Genomic DNA, 20,181 nt, shown 5'->3' with positions numbered 1-20,181 from the left:
AACTTGGGCCTGTTCCTTTACAGAAAGGAACCCACTCCACTCAGGCCATCCATTCCTAACAGTGGTTGCTTCCCACACTGCCTTGCCTGCATCTGTAAGGCACTGGCATGGCCCCACCACATACAGGTCCCGAGCCCGAGGCCAGAGCTGTGTGGCAGCAGATATGGGGTGAACTGGACAGCCCTGAGGGAATCCGAGGCTGTGGTGGGTGCTCAGAGGGCAGAGGCAGGGTGCTGGCTGCTACAGAGCCCTTCCCCCCATGGCTGGGCTTGGAGGATTCTCCTTGGACAAGGGTCCCAGGCTGCTAGCTCCGGGTTACTCAGCCTCAGTCAAGCCCAAACTCTGCTGGTTCCTACTAAATAGGATCGACCGTAACATGAGGCCGTGTGTGGTGACTGTGGCGATGTCACACGCTGTAATCACAGCAGCCATCAGGAGGCAGGGGAGTGCTGCAGGTCTGAAGCTAGCCCAGGCTACACACCAAGTTTAGGCCAGCCTAAGCTACATGGTGAGCCCTGTCTCAAAACAAGTAAATACTTGTTTTTGAAAGGAGGAAACACTAATTCCAGGCTGCCAGGATAGGCTGCTTCCAGAGTTGGGGCCCCCTTGTCCCACACAGGCAGGAGGGTGCAGTGTCTCTCCAGTGAAGTCTGGGTTCCCAGGCCAGACCCCAAACTTCCCTCGCCACACAGTGGGGCAACAACCTTCACACACCACACACCACAAAACAAGAAAATGTTTTAATTGTAAAACTAACTGGAGGGAGGGGCGGCGGGATGGGGACAGGAGCCTGATTCTTCCAAAGTGGCTCTGTCCCCTGGCACCCCACAGGTCGGGGGTCGTCTGTGCCAGGTTCAGACACAGCTAGTGTTACAAAATGACAATATAAATAGACTTCTAGAAAACGGAGGCTGTCCAGGGCAGTAGTCATTAGCTGCAGAGGTTGGGGAGGGGAGGCCCCAACCTGACTCTCCTGTGAAAGAGGGGGTGGGGCTCTGGGAAAAGGCCACTCTAACATTCATGATTGACCCTTCAATGGCTCAGGGTCAGGGGCCGGCCACCAGGCAAGGCCTGAGATCCCCCTTGCAGACTGAGGACAGAGGAGCTGGACTTTCTGGGCACACGTGTACACACACACACACACACACACACACACACACACACACACACACACACACGCCCCCGTTCTCATGGCGTCATCTCTGTCCCCAGTGGCCCCTGATGCAGATCTCCAGTGACGGAGCTGCTGCCTGCTCTCCTGTGGACTGGGCACAGGGGAGGGGCCTGTCCTGGAGGGTGAGGGACCCAGGGAGCCTCACTTGCTTTAACAGTCATGGAACCCAAGGCGGAGTTCAGTAGTTGGGTCCCACAAACCCCAGCACAGTGACGGTGGCGCCCCACAGCGTGCGTCTCATGGGCGGCAGGAGCGCGTCGGCCCCTACTGGCCTCTGCTGGGCAGGGTGGCCCAGGGCTCTTTGGTTGGGGACCGGGCTCCGGCTCATCTGGTTCGGTGCTGGCGCATGAGGGGTACAATGCTGGCCGGTGGCCCCGCCTTGGTGAGGAACGGGTGCTTCAGCAGCTCGGCAGCAGTGGCCCGCTGGGCCGGGTCGCGCACCAGCAGGCGGTCCAGGAAGCCTTTCAGAGATGGCGAGGCCTGGAGGAGCAGAGGTCAGGGCCAGGGTTACTTGCTACAGGGCCACTTTCCTGTCATGTCCTGTGGGCTGAAGGAGCCTCAGGAGTTACCACAGGACCACAAGGGGCATGACCCCGAAGGCCTTAGGCTCATCTCTCCCCACTTCCGCGGTCTGGCCAAGCGGGCGGCGGCCCCTTCCCACGTGCAAATCCCCAACAGGACGACGGCCCTACAGTCAGGCAACCTGGGCCTGAGCTCTGTGGGAGCCTAGGGCCCAGGGACCCCGTGGCTGTCTCTGGGGTTGGGGGAGGCACCAGGCGTCACCTACGGCACAGTCTAGTTCTGTTCACCTTGTGCAGGTTCTTCAGTCGGGGTGGCAGGTTGTCCCGGATCATCTTCATGGCTTTGAGGGGTGGCTCGTTGAAGTAGGGGGGTTCCCCATCCACCATCTCGATCACCATCACCCCCAGTGACCAGATGTCTACCTAGGGTGGGAAGGGGCCCACAGAGCTGAGCAGCCAATCCTCTGCAAGGCCCAGGAAGCGTGGCCCCAGTTGGCCTCCACCTCTCTGTCCTAGTCCCGGGCCCATGAGCCACGGATGGTGGGAGCCTGCCTACCCTGGTCCTCAGGTCTAGGGAAGCGCAGCTGCCATGGATCGCTAGTGTGTACAAGGCACCCTGACTGAGACAGCCCCAAGGGTTCTCAGCTGCTCTGGCTTCCTGGGGGCCTGTTCCAGCCTGCCCACCCCCACGTCTAGTGGGGATCAAGTCTGCTGACTGAGGGAGAAAAGCTCAGTACCAGGCAGGCCCCAGCGTCAAGCGGCAGGCAGGTGGGACCGCAGCCGGAATGAAGGTGGCAGCCTTTCCCCAGCAGCGGGGCTCCCTCATGTCAGCCCAGCCTTCCCAACAAGGAAGGAAGCAGGCCACCTTCACACAGGATGCTCAAGACTGGGTGGGGGCCAGAGCTGGGCTTACCTCTGGCCCGTAGGGAAGGCGGGAGATGAGCTCTGGGGCCATCCAGTAGGGTGTGCCCACCAGTGACTTCCTCCTCGGCACCTCCTTGCTCACCTGAGCGCAGAAGCCGAAGTCGGACAGCTTCACCTGGGGCAGACAGGCTGCAGGTCAGAGGGGCCCGCCCACCACCCGCCTTCAGACACATGGGCTCCATTGAGCGGGGGTGGGGGGTGGAGGGGTGGGGGGGCTCTGCTCCCTCCTGGCAGGGCTCAGGGGATGCGCTCCAGGGCTGCAGGTAGTTCAGACTCAGCGGGGGCCAAGACAGGCTGGCTCTGAGAGCCCAGCGCTCTTGGCCCTTGGACCAAGTGCTCGTCACTGGTTCACGAGGAACACAGCCCAGCCTGGGTCTGTGTGTGAGAGAGCCAGAGAGGGCGTCTGTGGGGGGGGGGGGGGGGGGGAGCGGAGGAGCGTCTCTGCCATAACGAGTCCCTGGGACTCTCACCCTGAGCTGCGGGCTCTTCCTGACTCCTGATGGTGTGGATGGCTCTTCTGGCCCCCAGAACTCATGTCCCCTTGGCTATGGGTACTGCCTGACTCCACCGTGGCCCCAGACTCAGACCTCGGTCTAAAGGGGGAGCCGGCAAAGTCAGCTGCACAGCACGGCTCCGGACTGTTTCTTGGTCACCCTGTGCTCAAACCCGGCTTGCTGAAGTGAGGGAGGCACTCAGGAGACCACACTCGGCATCACTGCACACCTGGCACACGTGTGTGCAAGGCTGGAGTGCCAGGGCAACAGGGCCCTTGAGGGTCCTGCCTGGGCGCCAGAGGTGGTGGAGCACACCCGTAATCTCAGCTCTCAGGAGTCTAAGACAGGAGCCAGGAGCCAGCCTGGGGCAGTGTAGCAAGAATCAGGCCAGCAGGGACCCTCAGAAGCCAGTCTCAAAAAACAAAGCAAAGCCAGGTGTGGGAGCAGGTGGGTCTCTGAGAGTTCGAGGCCAGCCTGGTCTACATAGCGAGTTCCAGGACAGCCAGGGCTACACGGTGAGACCATGTGTCAAACCAAACCAAACCAAAACCAACAGGGGGGGCAGGCCAGCTGCGGCCGGGAAGCATGCAGCCAGCTGTGGCTGTAGGCCTACGTCCCTCCTCGCTGGGCCCTGGGAGGGTCTCCAGCCTCAGTTCTGTGACGACAGTTCGTTCCCCGATCTGGACGCCTGCTCTGGGCTGCTTGTGAGGGGCATGGCAGGCAGCGGCTGGCTCTTCTAGTCACCCAACAGGGTCCACCGGCGCCCTGGCAGCAGCGGGAGTGTGTGTGTGTGTGTGTGTGTGTGTGTGTGTGTGTGTGTGTGTGTGTGTGTGTGTGTGCGCGCGCCCAAGGCAGAGCCCAGCTTCGGGGTGCCTGAGGACATTTCCAGAGAGGGTTAACTGGGGACAAGAGCTGCCCTGACTGTGGGTGGCACTACTCTACAGGCTGGAATGGAGGAAGGAGCCCCTCAGCACAAGCTTTCTCCTGCTTCCTGGCTGCCAAGAAGGGAGCTGCTTGGCTCCATGATGAACGGAAACCTCTGAAATGCTGAGAGACAAAACACAACACCTTCCTCCGTCAAGCTGCTCTGTCAGAAAGATGAAAAGCTGCTGGGCGGTGGTGGTGCAGCACTTGGGAGGCAGAGGCAGGCGGATCTCTGTGAGTTCGAGGCCAGCCTGGACTACAGAGTGAGTTCCAGGACAGTAGAGCTACACGGAGGAATTCTGTCACGAACAACAAAAACAAACAAAAAAGCTGCCCCTCACATCCAGCCTCTTTCCCACTTACCCTGCCATCGTGGGTCAGCAAGATGGAGTCACTCTTGATGTCTCGGTGGATGACGCCCTGGGCGTGGAGCACAGACAGCGCCTGCAGCACAGCCAGGCACACAGCGGCAATCTGTTCCTCGTTCATCCTGCGCGGGCAGAAGGAACAACTGGGCAGACAGGGCCTGCTGGAATGTCCGGCCCCGGGGTGAAGGTGGGGAGCTGAGGACCCCGACTCTGCTTCAGGACATCAGGAGGTCACAAAGACCTGCCGCAAGAGGGGCTGGGGGAGCTAAGATGCTATGACGCCATCCCGTGGGCTGGCTTCGCTGCCCACCCACACTCTGGAGGACGTGTCCATCACCAGAGGCTGAAGGGTCCCAGCTCCAGCCCTGGGAGCACCGAGGCAGCAGGTCACCCAGAGTACCTGGTGTGGGTGACGATATCGGTGAGAGCGCCTCCCTCCAGGAACTCCATGACCACCCAGAGCTCGTCGCCCACCAGGTAGCTGTTGTACATCTCCACCACGTTCTCATGCCGGTAGTCCCTCATGATCACCACCTGGCGGGGCGGGACAGGCCAGCACTGGGACCAGACGCGCTGCCCTTAGAGCTGGCGCCAGCCGCCGCTCACCAACCTCCTAGCAGGGCTGCACTGGAGCAAACTGGCCTGCTCACTCCAGCTGGCCCCTTGTCCAAAGCCAAGACCCCTCCATTCTAGGGGTGCACCCGGAACCCTGTCCCACCATGCAGGTTCCCTGACCCTGACGGGTCCTGGCTGGTCTCTGAGTGCTCTGACCACCAGGGGCATCAAGAGGACCAGCGGGTATGAAGCAAAGCTCAACTAAAAGGGGGTGCGTTTCTGCGGGGGCAGCTAACAGAGAACCCAGACGAAGGGCCGGCTGGAGAGGGAAGGGCTGGGAGCTAAGGGTGGTGGGCAACACTAGGTTTACAGGGACCAGGGGAGCAAGTTCCGCCTACGGAGGGACTCCTGGTGTGGACGGAGTACTGGGGTGGGGTGTGAGCAACAGGTGAAGTTGGGGAGGAAGTGCCAGGAGACAGGCAAGCAGAGCGGGAGAGCCTCCAAGCTGGACCTCTGGGGACTCGTCCAGCAGAGGCAGGAGGGACTTGTCATACCTATACACACTTCTCCCCAGAGCCAGAAGTGGGCTGAACCAAGTGCCTAGTTATGGCTAGATGGAAACAGGACCTTGCTGGGGGATGGTCTGTATGTCAAATTGCTCTGATTGGTCAATAAATAAAACACTGATTGGCCAGTGGCCAGGCAGGAAGTATAGGCAGGACTAACAGAGAGGAGAATTGAGAGAACAAGAAGGTGGAAGGAGTCACTGCCAGCTGCCGCCATGACCAGCAGCATGTGAAGATGCCGGTAAGCCACGAGCCGCATGGCAAGGTATAGATTCATAGAAATGGATTAATTTAAGCTATAAAAACAGTTAGCAAGAAGCCTGCCACGGCCATACAGTTTGTAAGCAATATAAGTCTCTGTGTTTACTTGGTTGGGTCTGAGTGGCTGTGGGACTGGCGGGTGACAAAGATCTGTCCTGACTGTGGGCAAGGCAGGAAAACTCTAGGTACAGGACCTGACAGGGCAAGGGGCTGGAGCCTGCCGTAAGGATATGGGAGACAGACACTAAGAGGGTCTGTAAAGGCTTTGAGGTCAACGCCCCCTCCCTCGGATGTTATATACAGTGTCCAGGGAGACCTGAGAGAAGCTAGAGCAGGAGCCCAAGGTGAGAGAGGCCACACAGAAGCGGGACTGGAGGACGTGGGTGCTGGGCTGTGGTCCAGAGTGAGGTATGACAGAGTTTCCCAGGGACAGGGACCCGCGACAGGAAGAGGTCTGGAGGGGAGCACACAGGCCCGGGACTAGCAGGAACAAGTCAGCCCGGGCCATGGGCACTTGGTAGGACAGAGGCCCAGGCAGGAGCCTTCGGCTGGGGACAGCTGTGAGCAGACAGCGCTGGGCTCCCGCCCGGGCCTACCTCGTTAAAGAGCAGCTCACGCCTTTGCTGCTTGCGCAGGTCCATCTTCTTGACGGCCACCAGTTTGCCTGAGCTGCGCACGGTGGCTATGCACACGACACCTGTAGAGCCCTCGCCGATCTTGATGAAGTTATCTAGATAGGAACGTGGGTCCCCCGGGTCCACTACCAGCTGCAGAGCAGCCCGGAACTGCTCGTGGGACACTCGTTGGGGCTCCCGCTGTGGTGAGCGAGGCCCAGGGGGCCCAGGGGCAGGGGGTGCAGCAGGGGCCGCAAGAGCTCGTGCTGGGGGGGCCAGCTGGGGCTCAGAGGCATGGGGGCCCAGCACTCCTGGGCTGGGGGCCCCACGGGTTCGGGTGGGCGGCCGGGAGGAGGACGAAGACTGAGGGGCAGCCATGCCTGTGGCTGATGGCCCGTTAGGGGCCGCACTGTGCGGCTCCCCCTGCAACAGAAGAAAGAAGTGCCCTGAGTCGAGGCTGCGTCAGCTCTCCCCAGCCGGTGACACACAGGAGGTCAGCCTGAGAGATGCACAGGGAGCTGGGCTGTGGCTGGGCCGAGGGAAGCAATGGGAAGACACTGAGGTGCTGAATGAAGTGGGGATGGGTTACCTGGGCACCCCGGGGTGGGTGGTCCGTGTCAGCCCGCGGGTATGTGTTAAAGGGCCTGCCAGCTGCTAGTTTCGCCCCGCCGGCCAGACTGGCAGGCTGGGGGGTGCTAACATCAGGCCCAGAGAGGGGGCGCTTATCTCGGGAGGCCTCCTGGGGCCCTCCTGGGCCCTCCCTCGAGGACTTGGGCCTCTTCTCTGCCCCCGGCCGCCGTCTGTCACCACTGCCTGCCTCGCTGTGGCCTGTGGCCCGGCCTCTGGCTCCAGCCTTGTCAGGGGCCGTTCTGGCCGGGGCTGCCCGCTCCTCCAGCATCCCGTTCTCCTGGTGGGCACGGGCGGGCGGCGGGGGGCTGTCTCTGCGCAGGGAGTTGGAGCGCGTCACCGACATGTTCTCGAAGTCGTCGAGCAGCAGTGTGAGGGCCCCATCCTTGGCTCCTTTGCTGCCCCGCACGATGGTCTGGGGTCCAGGCGACGGCAGGTAAGGCCGGGAAGGAGGGACGCAGGCGGTGCGTCCGACACAGGAGCAAGACAGCATGAAAACAAGACAGAGACCGGTGAAGGGACCGTGTGGTGGGGGTGGGGGGCCTGCAGCGCCCCAAGAACTGCTCTCATGCTCACCACCCACTCTGGGGGCTCCCAGCCCGCAGCCAGTTCTGCCCTGTGGACTGGGGCGAGGGAGGTAAACACAGCCTGTAATCAACCCCAGAGCTGCAAATTACAGGCTATTCGCTCAGCACTTCCTCCCCTGCGGCTGCCAGCGCCATTAGCCCAAACCAGGCACTCCGACCCCGGGGCTAGAGGCTGGGTGTGGAATAGAAAGCCCACAGCCCAGAGTCAAGGCCTAGGAGGCCTGGGAGCTGTGTGGCCAACTCAACTGGAATACACCTGAACCGCCAGCCGCCATGCCTCCCTGCCCCCAGCCAGCCCCGGCACACAGGCTTCTTGGCTGTTTCTCCAATACACCGGACATGTGCCCATGAGCTCTCCGCCTTGCCCCAACCTACATCTCCCAAACGTCTCCATGGCTGCCCTGCTCCCCTCCTCGAGGTCTGTAATCAAACATACGTCTCTGATGCCTCGCTAACTCCCAGTTTAAATGCCAGCCCACAGGCCTCTGGCTCTTGGTGCCAGCTGCCACGGCTGTGCACCAGCAGGCCGCTCTACCCCGTGAGCTGCCCAAGGACGGAGCTCTTCTCTCCACTTGCAGCCCGCCTATGTCCTGGCTCCCAGATTAGCGTCCACACTATGGGGAGGGAGGGAGGGGGAAGAGGGGAGACAAGGAGGGATGGGGAGCTAGCTGCCCACCACTGCCGCCAGGTGGCATGCAGAGACGGGACCTGGAATGGCCTCCGACAGGCTCAGGGTTTGCTGAGCTAGCTCACAAGAACCACCTGTGGTCCCAGCCTGTCTGGGGCCCTGGCTGCCTGCCTGGAAGCCTGCCTTGCCCAGGGAGCCAAGAAAGCAAGGTGGATGTTAGGTGTCAAACCCCAGACAAATGGCTGACCTGGCCGCCAGGTTCTCCCAGGCTCCCTCAGCCCCCCAGGGTTACAGGGTTCTTCTGGCTGGCTTACCCTTCCCCCGCTGCCCTTTCCTACATAATCCAGCCGTTTTGGCTAAGCCGGTCCTTTTACCTTTTTAACCTTTTATCTTCTGGCTCTGCCCTCCTCACTCCTCACATGGCCCAGTCATGTCCACACTGGCTGTGCTCTCCCTTTTATCTACACTAAGCCTTCTCCTCCACCATACCTAGGGGCAGTCACGTCCTCCTTTTCTATTTCTTTCTTTCATTCAGCGGATGCCTGAATGAAAAAGGCTTTGGTCTTAGAACTTGGGTCAATGGTCAAGAACCCTGGCGTGTAGGCAGTACCAGCTAAGGTGCCCGCACGTGAACTAGGACAAGTGTCATCCCCTCGCAGGCTGGGGGCAGGGGCAGGGAGAGGGAGAGGGGGCAAGGAGCAGGGGTGAAAACCTGGGGACATCTAACACCCACATGACCTGTGAGAAATGGCCACAGCGCTCAGTGGAGCATGGGGGAGGCCCAGGGTGGGCTGTCTGGACCCGGGACCTGGCACTGGGACCCGAAAAGCAGGCCTGCTTCAGGGCCAGTCTCTATTGGCTTCCAGCTGGCCTGGGTCACGGGAAGCCTGCACAGAGTCAGATGACAGAGGAGCTTTCTCAGCAATGGAGAGAAGGCAAGGCCCTCCCATGACCCTGCAGGCCCACGGAAATAACAAGCCGGACCCCAGCCCGGGCCCAAGCACTGTGGCTGTGGACCCCCTGCTGATTTTGCTCCTTCCTGCCAGGCCCAGGCTGGTGGCAGGGGAGGATGAGTCAGCTGCAGTGCCAGGCAGGCACCCAGCCTGCTGACCACAGGCTCACCCGACTCCACCCACCGCGGACAAGCTTGGCTGTGCTGCCCTGGGTCCCGCCGCCTGTGGAATGAACCCAACTCCAACGTCGGCTTCAGTAGGCCTGGCAGGACACTCTCATCACTAGGCCTGTGTGGCTACAGCTGTGCCTGGGCAAGGAGACCACAATTCTCACTGCGCGTGGAGGGTGGGGAAGGGTGGGGATCTTGGATCCAGACCTCAGGTCCCATTCCAACTCTGCCATTTTGCTCGGGATGACAGGATGACATGAGATCTCCACTCCCACAAGACTGAATGGCTTGGTGTCTCATTGGGCCACAGCTTCTACCCTGCTCCCACCTGCCTCAGTTGCTCCTTTTAAGTCCCTGGAATGCAGCTGTCTGGGAGTGGGCTGCCCCTTGTCACGAACCCTGAGGAGACCAAGGTTGGGTGTGTGGTGCGGGGCAGCAGTGAAGAGGTCAGGGGTCAGCATGGGCTCCCCTGATGGGGCTGGCACTGAGTCACAGAGGCCGAGAGCAGCTGAGGGCTGGGCCACTACAGCAGCGTGGCTGTGGGGTAGACGTGGTAAGGGCTACCTTGGGGGCTCCAGGCTGGATGGAGGTGATGCAGGCGGGGTCGATGAGGGGCTTGGGTCGGCGTGCCGACTCTTCAATCAGGCTCTGCCACTGGCGGGGCAGCCCTGTGAACTTCTGCTCGTGTTGGTCGAAGCCTGTGTGCACGCGATGCTCAAAGTTGGATGGGGCTGAGATCTCCACCCGCTTCTTCTTCTTTCCAAACATGGCTCCAGGGCCTGAGCACAGGACGTGTGGAGCGGTGGATGGCTGCGGCTCTGGCGGCAGCTGCGGGAGGGAAGCACCAGGGAAGTGGGACCAGAGCAGGTGGTCTGTCCCTCAAGCCTCCCCACCTCCCTGCCTCGGCCCCACTGGCTCAGCCGCTCTCGGCCACGTACCAGCAGGGGGCAGTAGCCTCTTCCAGCCACTTCTGTGGTTCCTAGGAAGCACTAGAGCAGTGGTTCCCAGCCTTCCCAGGGCTGCAGCCCTCCCTAACAGCTCCTCAGCTGGGCCTTGGAGGCGCACACCTTTAACCCCTGCACTAGGGAGGCAGAGGCAGGCGGATCTCTGTGAATTTGGGCTACAGAGTGAGTTCCAGGACAGCCAAAGCTACACAGAGAAACCCTATCTTGGAAAACCAAAAATAAAATTAACTAAGTAAATAAATAAAATAAATAAATAGTTCCTCACGCTGTAGTGACCCTAACCATAAAGTCACCGCGTTGCTACTTCATAACTGTAATTCTGCTACTGTTATGAATTGCAGTGCTAACATCTGTGCTTTCCGACGGTCTTAGGCGACCCCTAAGGCGTCCTGAACCACACACAAGTTGAGAACTGCTGACCCAGAGGGTCAGACCCCGCTATCTCCCACTCATAGCTACAGCTAGAGCCCTTCTTGTGGCCCAGAGACCTCACACAGCCCGCTCCATCACCTCCACATCAGCTTCCATACTTCAGGGCCTTTGCACAGACAGCTCCCCTTGCCTGGACCACCCTTCCTTATCATGCCCGGAACTCCCTCTCTCTCCTCCTTCCTTTCTGAGTCAGCACTAACTCCTTTCCCAACCACACAGCCTGCTGGCCATCACCTCACCTTCAGATGTCCTTAACCTGTGGGGAACCTGCTGCCGCTCCTTGTGTGTCTTGTCTTCTGTCTCTCTCAGCCCACTAATGCTAACAGTGCCTAGACTAGCCCATCCACAGTGTGCCCGGTCCACCTCTGGGCACACTGTGTACAGTGAGCAGTCTCCACCTTCAGCCTGGCCACAACCACAACTACAGACACATGGGACGCCCCTCCACACTGTGATGTTATCCTATCTTTAGGACCCGGGTCTTCAACTGGGCGTTAGATAGCACCAGTCACAAACAAATGCCTTGAGCCAGCATGGCGGTGCATGTCTTTGATCCTAGTACTTGGAGGCAGAGGCATGTGGACCTCTGTAGTTCAAGGTCAGCCTGGTCTACATAGTGAGTTCTAGGCTAACCAGGGCCACATAGAGAGATCCTGTCTCAAAAAAGGGATGGGAAGCTGGAGAGAAGGCTCAGCATGTAAGAGCACTGGCTGCTCTTTCCGAGGACCTGGGTTCAATCCCCAGCACCCACACAGTAGCTCACAACTGTCTGTAACTCCAGTTCCAGGGGATCTGATGCCCTCCTCTGACCTTTGAGGACACCAGGAAGGCATGTGATGCACAGACATACATGCAGGCAAAGCACCCATCCACATAACATTTAACAACTAATACTTTTTAGAAAGTAAATTAAATAACACCACTGACAAAGAATCACAGGCCGCGCCCAGCCAGGGGCACGGGCCATACCAACCCCCGCGGCCCCAGCTACTCTGACGGAGGAGGCCGATGGCAGCCCCGAAGCTTTCCTGGGATGGAGAGGGAGTCAGGCTGTTCTGGATGACCGGCAAGACTGACTCAAAATCAGACGATAGCGAGGTCTGGGGCTGTAGCTCAGTGGTGGAGCTCAGCAGGCCGGAGGCCCTGGGTTCCATCCCGGCTGAAGGAGGGCGATGGTGGTACCCCACAGAGAGCTCAGGAAATGATGGGAGCCAGACAGCAGCGGCACAGGCCTCCCCTCCCACTGCCTCTCACTCCCCCCCCCCACCAGCCCCTGATGCCCAGGAGACAGGCCCGTGGGAGGAGCCCTATAGTCACACAGACCTGGTCTCAAGTTGGCTGGGCTAGAAACACCCTTGCGTGGGTGACGTCTCCTCCCGGGGCTTTGAGTTACTCATCTGCAAGACAGGAAGAAAAGATCCGTAACTGATTCATTCACTTACACCCACTGCGCCCTGGCTAGTGGTGGGACATGATGACAGCCTAGACAGCCTGTGACCCACTAAGGGCTCCGTCCACACGGGACAGACAGACCAGTCCCTAGACAGTGACAGTGCACACTGGTAGGGACTAGGCTGACAAAGTGCTACCAGCCATGGAGGGACAGCTAAGGGCGGGCTTCCTACAGGAGGCGTCCATGAGTGGGGTCCAAAGGACCAAAGCATGCCCCAGAGGACTTCCATCTTCCTCCAGGGTGGAGGGCAGGCGCAGGGCCAGCCCCCGGCCCCAGCGAGAGCCTGCTGGGGAAGCAGCTACACACACGTGCTCAGGGAGCCCCAGCCCAGCTCTCCCCACCTGCTGGCACAGCTCTGTTTCTTGGGGAGCCACCAGCTCAGCCCACAAGACGGACATTAATGGGCAGGAAGCCAGGGAAACCGGTTTGGCAGCACAGTGAGAGGCAGGTGTGGTGGGAGGGACATCTCGCAGCCAGCCTGTCTCAACTGGTCCCAAGAGGCCAGCAGGTGGCCAGCCCTAGGCCTGGACAGGGCTTTCCCAGCTGGTTCAGTTTCTTTGCTTGACCCACCAGGCCCCGTGGTTCTGACAGAGGGGCAGGACAGCTGGGACAGACACAGCTGGGACAGACACAGCTGGGACAGACACAGCTGGGACAGACGGGGACCTCTGGCTTCTAGCCTTCTGTCTGCGGCACCACGCACCCTTCCCTCCAGCCGTTCCTGCCTGGCCACCGCCACCACCTTGACCTATGCACCAAGGCTGCCCAGACCCGGCTGGCTTCCAAGCCCTCCTTGACTCTAGGTCTGTCTCTACAACCCAACCGAGGCACACGCCCTGCTGCCTGGCACAGCGTGGAGCCGGGGGCTGCACCCTGGGGCTCCCTGTGCTCCCTGTCTAGCTTGCTCCTCACCTTGAACTCTTGGCTCTACTCTGCTCCCACCTCCCACACCCAGGCTGCCCCAAGGCAGCTCCCAGACTGGCAGAATAGGGGTGGTGGTGTATGTGATCTCTCACTAAACCTGAGGAGGTGGCCAGGATGGAAAAGGCGGGGGAGCATGGGAAGGCACTGCCCCATGCTCCCCCATACAGACCCCCACCCATAACTTCCAAGGCCCCTTGCACACTGCAGCCACTTATGCCCCTGCAGGAGAAGGGGCGGAAGGGCACACCTCCGGATATTTGCCCGGGCCACCCCTTCCTCTGGGCAGCGCATGGAGGGAAGGACAAACAGAGGAACTGGCCGTGTTTATAATGACCCGGTGCAGGCCCCACCCAGGCCCTTCTCGGCAGCTCCTGACCCCACGGGTTCAGAACTTCAGAGCCCCGAAGCCCAGGCCTCAAGACCCCAGCTGACAGCTAACTAGCACTGTAGGACCTGGTTTTGTATCTGTAAAGACCACAGCTCGTGCAGGACATTCCAAGTGTGACCCCAGGGAAAGAGCTCCCCTCTCAGGCCTCAGTTTCCTCTTGGTAAGATGGGGATGACAGACAGTGGCTGCTTCCGGCAGCTTTTACAAGGCGTCACATAGAAGACGAAAGGAGCAGGGCACTGGGCCTGGCTCAGAGCCATTACTACAGAATCAGGAGTGAGTGCTCAGTACCAGTCACCATGACAACACAGCCGGCAGGCGTGTGCACCTACTGCGTGCCGCCTCTCTCTGAACCACTTTACCCAGCACCCCTCAGCCTTTGCTCCTGACCCAGAAGAGGCCATGAGCCCTGTGCCTTAAGTAAGGACAACAAGGCACAGAGGCCCCTCACTTGTCCAGGGCAAAGCCAGGGTAGACATCGGAGTAGGCCACTTCTCCCAGGGCCTGTGGCCCCTCCTTCCGGCCTGGCAGACCCCGTCCATGGTGCCCAGCCCCATGCCACCCGCACAGCCCTGTGACAGAAGCTCATCACCCCAGGTGTCTGGAGGGAAGCCGAGACTCCAGAGAGGAAATCCCCTGCCCAAGGCACCCAGCCAGCGAGAGGTTGCCGGGATCTGAACCTGGGAAGGTGGGCACACCAGGCTGGGCTCTAACCTGCCTGTGCTGTACAAGGCTGGTCTTGGTCTCCACGCTGCCTCTACCTCCCTGGCTCCAGACGACCTTCCTTCCCTCTTCTGTCCTGGTCCCATGGGGAATGGGCCTTTGGTGAGACAGATGACCACAGAAGAGATGCCTGAGAACCGGTTCCTGCCGTCAGAGGGCCTTCATCCTGCTCTAGTGCTGACACATGGCCCTGGAAAGTCACCAACACAAGCCCCCGCTCCAGAAACCTCAGGGCAGGGGCTAGTCTAAGCCAGTGTTGGGACATAAAGGGCTGATCTGTACTCTGGAGAGACAGACGGACGGACGGACGGAACAGCATGGCAGGGGCAGGAGCACCCAGCCAGGGCACGCACTAAAACTAAAACAACAACAACAACAGACTACCAAGAGATTGTTGTTTGGGTTTGAGAGGTGTTTTTGTGTAGCCCTGGCTGTCCTGGAACTCGCTTTGTAGCCCAGGCTGGCCTTGAACTCACAGGGATCCACCTGCCTCTGCCTCTGCTTCATGAGTGCTGGGATTAAAGGCGTGCACCAAAACAGTACTGTATTTTGAAATGCTTAGTTCGGTTTTTAAAAAGCTCTCTTGAACTCTTCCATGTGTGGGATACTCACGGTGTCCAGTTACCCCTGCACCCCTTGTCCCACTTCAACTTTGATGAGAGGCAAATGCCTCCACCTCCCATACCCCCAAAAGGAATGAGCCGCCGCCGCCTCCAAAAGAGCCATTCCTGCCTCAGTGTACCCTGTTTTCCAGGACTGAGCTGACAACAGGGGAGGGGGGGAGGGTCTGGTTCCTGCCTTCTCCAGCCCATGCCCATGTCCTCCCCCCGTCAGTTCTACTCATGTCATCTTAATGTGCCCCAGCCTCCCCCTCTGGTCCCACTTCTTCCAGAAGTCTTCCTAGATGATGGCCCCTGGTCCCTCCTCACCACACACACACACACACACACACACACACACACACACACACACTCTCCTAAGTGACCTGTCGTAGCTACTGGGCCTTCACCTCCCTGTCAGCCCCTCTGAGTGAGCACTGAGGCGAGGCCTGCCCCGCCCACAGCTCTACAGCCCTGCTGCAGGGTTCACCCTGGGGAAAGGTGACTGTCAATAACCCGCGTCCACCAAGTCTGCAGGGCAGACTGGAGGGCTGAGAGGAAATAAAGACAGGCTCGGAGGCTCGGGTGAAGGAGGTGGGAGCTGTCTGTCAAAGGGGACCTGTGCTCTGAAGAGGGCAGGAGGTAAACCAGTGAGGGCCAAGGCGGCACTTGGTGGATGTCGCCAAGGCGCCTGCAGGGGAGCAGGCTGGGGACAGCTGGGTCAAGCGGCCCAGGCTTGAGCTGAGGCAGATCGGGTGGGGCCCTGTGGGCGGCCGCAGCAGGGGCCCCCTCCTTCCCAAGTAAGATGGGGCTGCAGGAAGGGACGAGGCAGGGGAGGGGTGGGAACAGGGAACCGGGGAGATGGCTGGACGATCCAGCAGGAGACCTGGTGGACAGGGCACACTGGGGGCTGTGGAGAGGAGGGCAGAGTGGGCAGGTTCTGCTCATTCTAGAGGTCAAGACGGCAAGATGGCGCCAGGGCATGGGGTGTGAACTCTGCAGGCCTGGCCTGCCTGACACAGCAGCAGGCCGGGCCCTCTGGCCTCCTGTCTACCACTCGAGTGCTCACCACCCCCGGGCACGGCAGTGTCAGCTGTCCAAAGCTCACGGTCTGCTACACTGGTGGCCCACACAGCTGAAGCTGGGGCCGCCGGCATGTGCCAGGCACAGAGACTGCCCACCATGGACCCCAAACAGGCCTGGGTGGGTGGGACTCCTCTACCCTAAACCAGGAAACTGAGGCCTACAAAGAGGAAGCCAACTGCCCAGGGCCACCTAGCGCCAGGTCACAAAAGTACCCCACTCTGTCCCACAAAGAAGGCCTTTTAACACCACAGGAAGGACCTGAGGGGTCCACGGGAAGAGCAGGGGTAGAGACAACTGTGACCGTGGCCAGAGCTGAGAGCGGAGAAGCTGCCATGAGGAGACTGAGGTGTGGTGGCCTGCAGTGTGACCCGTGTGACCGCAGTGTGACCACAGCCTGCCTGCGCGAGGCCCGCACGCCTCACACACCCGCCCCTCCGCCTCCTCCAGCCGAGCCGTCCACATGGCACCCACCAGACTGCCGTAGCTTTGGACCCACAGTGCCCTCTGTGCACAACTGCCTGCTTACTTTCTTCCCCTGGCTGTCCTGGAACTCACTCTGTAGACCAGGCTGGCCTTGAACTCACAGAGATCCGCCTCGCTCTGCCTTCCGAGTGCTGGGATTAAAGGTGTGCGTCACCACCGCCCTGGCCCCTTCCTCTTCCTTCAAGTGGCTGGGTCTGGTGTCCTGGAAGGGCTGTCCCAGGCACCCTTCTCACTGTCTTAGTGCTCCTTCTGGCCCGCTGCTACAAGAGTCCTGTCTCTTCTGGCCACTGCCCAACACAGGGCTGGCCCGGTACAGGGGATCCGTGGGCCTAAGAGCAGACTGCCCAGACCCAGGGGCTAGCTTGGCCATTCTAGCTGCGTGTCCCTCGCCAAGTCACCTGACCTCTCTGGACCTCCGTGCTCTATCTGCAGAACCACGGCTGGGACAGTCCCTCCTGCTGGGAACACTCAGACGACACAAGTGAGGCGTGTAGAGCAGGCTCGGCCGCGGTCCTCCTGCAGGCCGTGGTCCTCCTGCAGGCCGTGGTCCTCCTGCAGGCCGCGGTCCTCCTGCAGGCCACGGTCCTCCTGCAGGCCGTGGTCCTCCTGCAGGCCGTGGTCCTCCTGCAGGCCGTGGTCCTCCTGCAGGCCGCGGTCCTCCTGCAGGCCGCAGCTCTTACCGCCCCTGCTGCAGCGTGAAAGATGACTGACCGTGCACACTGACGAGGACACTGGTCACAGTCCCCTCCAATTGAATTCCCTCTGGGGCCTCCTAAGCTCCCTCCACCGGGCTTTGCTGGCACCTCTGTTTGGGGGGCAGACGCTCGGCTCTGAGCTCACCTTAGCATGCTCCACAGTAGGCGGTGGCCTGGCCACTGCCTCCTCTGTTCACGCTCTGTGACAGCTGCCACTCGGGTGCTCAGGATGCTGTGAGGAGGCGAGTGGGTGACTGTGGTCTCCAGCTAGTCGGGGTTCTCAGGATGACCACCTGTATCTGGATGCCCAGCCGGTCTGTCTGTCTGTCAGCACACATGTGCTGGCGTCACTTTCCCCGGGGTTGGGGAGGGGACAGGACAGGCTGCCACTGTCTGAGGACGGGCTTGTCTAACCCACTACACCGGACCTCACCGAGGCCGGGCTCTGCGTGCACCCCGGGCAGTGAGACTGGGCTGCAGAGGGCTGAATGGGAGCTGCTGGCCAGCTACCGCCCCCGTCCCGGCCGGCCGGGCACACGCATCCTGTGGTCGTCCACACAGAGCCCAGGCGGGGGTGGCTGCCAGAGAAAACCTGCGCCCCATCAGAGGAGTTTCCATCCATTCTGAAGCCCTGCGGGAATGAGAGGCAGAAAGGAGGCTCCTGATCTTCCTAGACGCCCTCCTGTCCACCTGACTGTCAGGCCACCACGCACGCAGCCAGTGACAGCTTTTAATACAACCTACACTTGCCATACCACAGGCCCTGCAACAGTAACCCAAACAAGCCCACGGACAGACAGACAGACAGACCGGCTGGGCATCCAGATACAGGTGGTCATCCTGAGAACCCCGACTAGCTGGAGACCACAGTCACCCATTCGCCTCCTCACAGCATCCTGAGCACCCGAGTGGCAGCTGTCACAGGGCGTGAACAGAGGAGGCAGTGGCCAGGCCACCGCCTACTGTGGAGCATGCTAAGGTGAGCTCAGAGCCCAGCGTCTTGCCCCCCAAACAGAGGTGCCAGCAAAGCCTGGTGGAGGGAGCTTAGGAGGCCCCAGAGGGAATCCAGGGAACAGCTCGCAGGCCCAGGCCTGGAGCAAGCGCTCAGCAAGTGGAAGGGCCGGGGACCCTCGAGCAGCCCACTGTGGACGCTCGAAGACATGAAGACCCTCCCTACCCCAAAGGCAGAGGCTCCCTAGAGAGGCCTAGAGTCACAGCGCAGGAGCGTGACACGTACCAGGCCCCAGCGTCTCTGCGGGCGCCGTGGTGCCCATGCCCACACCATCTGAAGGAGGTACTGAGGACTACAACACAAGCTACAAGGTAAGGCCCCGGGAGCCACACGAGCACAGGTCCACGCACATAAGCAATGAGCTCCTCGTCTGACAGCAGCCCACTCAAGGCCCACTAGGAAGATGTTTGCACAGAGGAGCCTGCCACCTCACACATGGGAACAACAGTCACTCCACCCCTGGGCCCAAGAAAGGTGTGGCCCATCCCACATACTCACACTGGCTCCGCGGCCAGCCCCGCCCTCTCCTACAGGGCCACGGGCAGCCTGCTTACGTCCACCATTCTCTTCCTGCTTCCTGATGGAGACCTCCCAGGGCAAAGAGCAGGGGCAGGCTTCGGGGCGCCCTGAGACTGGCCGGGGCTCTGCAAGCTAAGCTCTCTAGCCGTCGTGGGGACACAGTCCAGCTCGGAACAGCTCAACTGGGCTGTGGCTCCCACCCACAGAGGGCGGGAAGCCGGGAGGCGGGAGGTGGGGCTGGAGCCAGTAGGCCCGGGAGGGCGGCCCTAGCTGAGGGACAGAGGGAGGGTTGGCAGGGACCCCAGGCACAGCCTGGTCAGCAGGACTTGCCTCCACCACAACAGGCACACCCATCCTAACGCCCCCTCCACACACAGGTTGGATCACAGGGGCCCAGGAAAGCAGGGCTTATCTAGGCTGCACACCAGAGCGGCGGCGGCGACTGGACCAGTGGGTTGGGAACAATGGAGGAGGAGCTAGGTACAGGATAGGCCTCTGGAGACCTCGGGGTGGGCTGGGTTACAGGCGGGTTGAGGGCTGCACGTGGTTCTCCGAGGTGGGTGTATGAGGGAGCCTGGTGGGCCCCATCCCCTTCCTCTCCCCGGGGTGCGGCTGTAGCAAGTGTTATAAGCAGGGGAGCCGAAAGTGGAGAGAGGATGGTGTGGGGGGGATGGCGGTGTGGAGGCTGGGACCAGTGCGCCAGGCCAACCCTGCCAGGGACACGCTCATGCCCAAGTCCTCCTGCTTCATCCCTGCCCAGCACAGGTCAGCTGCTTTAGCAGGCCTCCTTTACAGCAGAGCGACCAAACAGTCCGGAGAGGCTGTGGCACCGGCCGAATGCAGCCGGGCCACAGGGAGGCTGAGTGCCAGGCCTCCTAGGCAGGCCACCCCATGCCTGTGCCCTTAACCAACTGCTCTGAGTGAGGCGGTGCCGCTCAGAGCCTCCGTCCTGATCAGGACCGTCTGCACGGGGCGCTCCCTTCCCTCAGCTCCCGGGCCTTCTGACGGCCCAGCCGGTCGCTGGCCCTGCGCAGAGGCCGCCTGTGCAGTCACTTCCAGTGTGAGGCCGTCCAGGGGCAGAGACGCTCAGGCTGTCTGTCCTTCGGGGGCCAGCCTCCTGCATTTCCTATCAGCCCAGGCTGGACCACACATGTCCTCTGGGCCTTGCCACAGCAGCTACGACCTCTGACTACTGTCTGCAGTCCCCAGATTTACCAAGCTCCTTGCATGCATGAGGACTCACTTGGTGGCAGGCAATCCGGCCAAAAAATGCCCTGTCCCAAGGAGGTGGGGAGTGGGGCTAGAAGGCTCTGGCCCAATGAGCACAGGCCCAGTCTGGGGAGCCCCTGTAAGGGCTGCCAGCAGGTTCATCTAGTCCCTCTCCCTCCCCACTGCAGAACAGGGCCGGGAGACCCCAAAGTCCCAGATCACCGCCTCCCTGTGGGGGCAGGGCACCCAGGAAGCAGCCACCCAGAGAGGAGCTGGGTAGGGCTGCCTCCCCAAACCAGCCCAGCAGGTTTGGTCTCTGGTGGGGGA

The 20,181-nt window shown here is 60.9% G+C and overlaps 1 protein-coding gene across 2 annotated transcripts in view; it reads right to left on the bottom strand.

Annotated features, from left to right (window-relative positions):
* Nucleotides 1-725: 725 nt before the first annotated feature.
* Pak4 (p21 (RAC1) activated kinase 4) overlaps nucleotides 726-20,181 on the bottom strand; it is a 41,320-nt gene continuing 21,864 nt past the window's right edge. The window contains exons 1-10 of one of the 2 annotated variants that reach the window (XM_028859161.2): nucleotides 18,625-18,836; nucleotides 12,087-12,160; nucleotides 9,931-10,194; nucleotides 6,991-7,443; nucleotides 6,384-6,824; nucleotides 4,806-4,939; nucleotides 4,401-4,527; nucleotides 2,609-2,734; nucleotides 1,984-2,118; nucleotides 726-1,654 (exon numbers count right to left, since the gene is read on the bottom strand). In XM_028859161.2, coding sequence (XP_028714994.1) covers nucleotides 1,499-1,654; nucleotides 1,984-2,118; nucleotides 2,609-2,734; nucleotides 4,401-4,527; nucleotides 4,806-4,939; nucleotides 6,384-6,824; nucleotides 6,991-7,443; nucleotides 9,931-10,134 — 1,776 coding nt within the window. In that variant the 5' untranslated portion in view covers nucleotides 10,135-10,194; nucleotides 12,087-12,160; nucleotides 18,625-18,836 and the 3' untranslated portion in view covers nucleotides 726-1,498. Of the gene's footprint in view, nucleotides 1,655-1,983; nucleotides 2,119-2,608; nucleotides 2,735-4,400; nucleotides 4,528-4,805; nucleotides 4,940-6,383; nucleotides 6,825-6,990; nucleotides 7,444-9,930; nucleotides 10,195-12,086; nucleotides 12,161-18,624; nucleotides 18,837-20,181 lie in introns of those variants that run through there. The other variant, XM_028859159.2, reaches the window with a different exon arrangement.

Source organism: Peromyscus leucopus, chromosome 1 (assembly GCF_004664715.2).
Source record: "Peromyscus leucopus breed LL Stock chromosome 1, UCI_PerLeu_2.1, whole genome shotgun sequence".
Lineage (NCBI taxonomy): Eukaryota > Metazoa > Chordata > Mammalia > Rodentia > Cricetidae > Peromyscus > Peromyscus leucopus.
The sequence above is the reverse complement of the archived record's forward strand: the minus strand, read 5'-3'. Positions and strand labels throughout refer to the sequence as shown.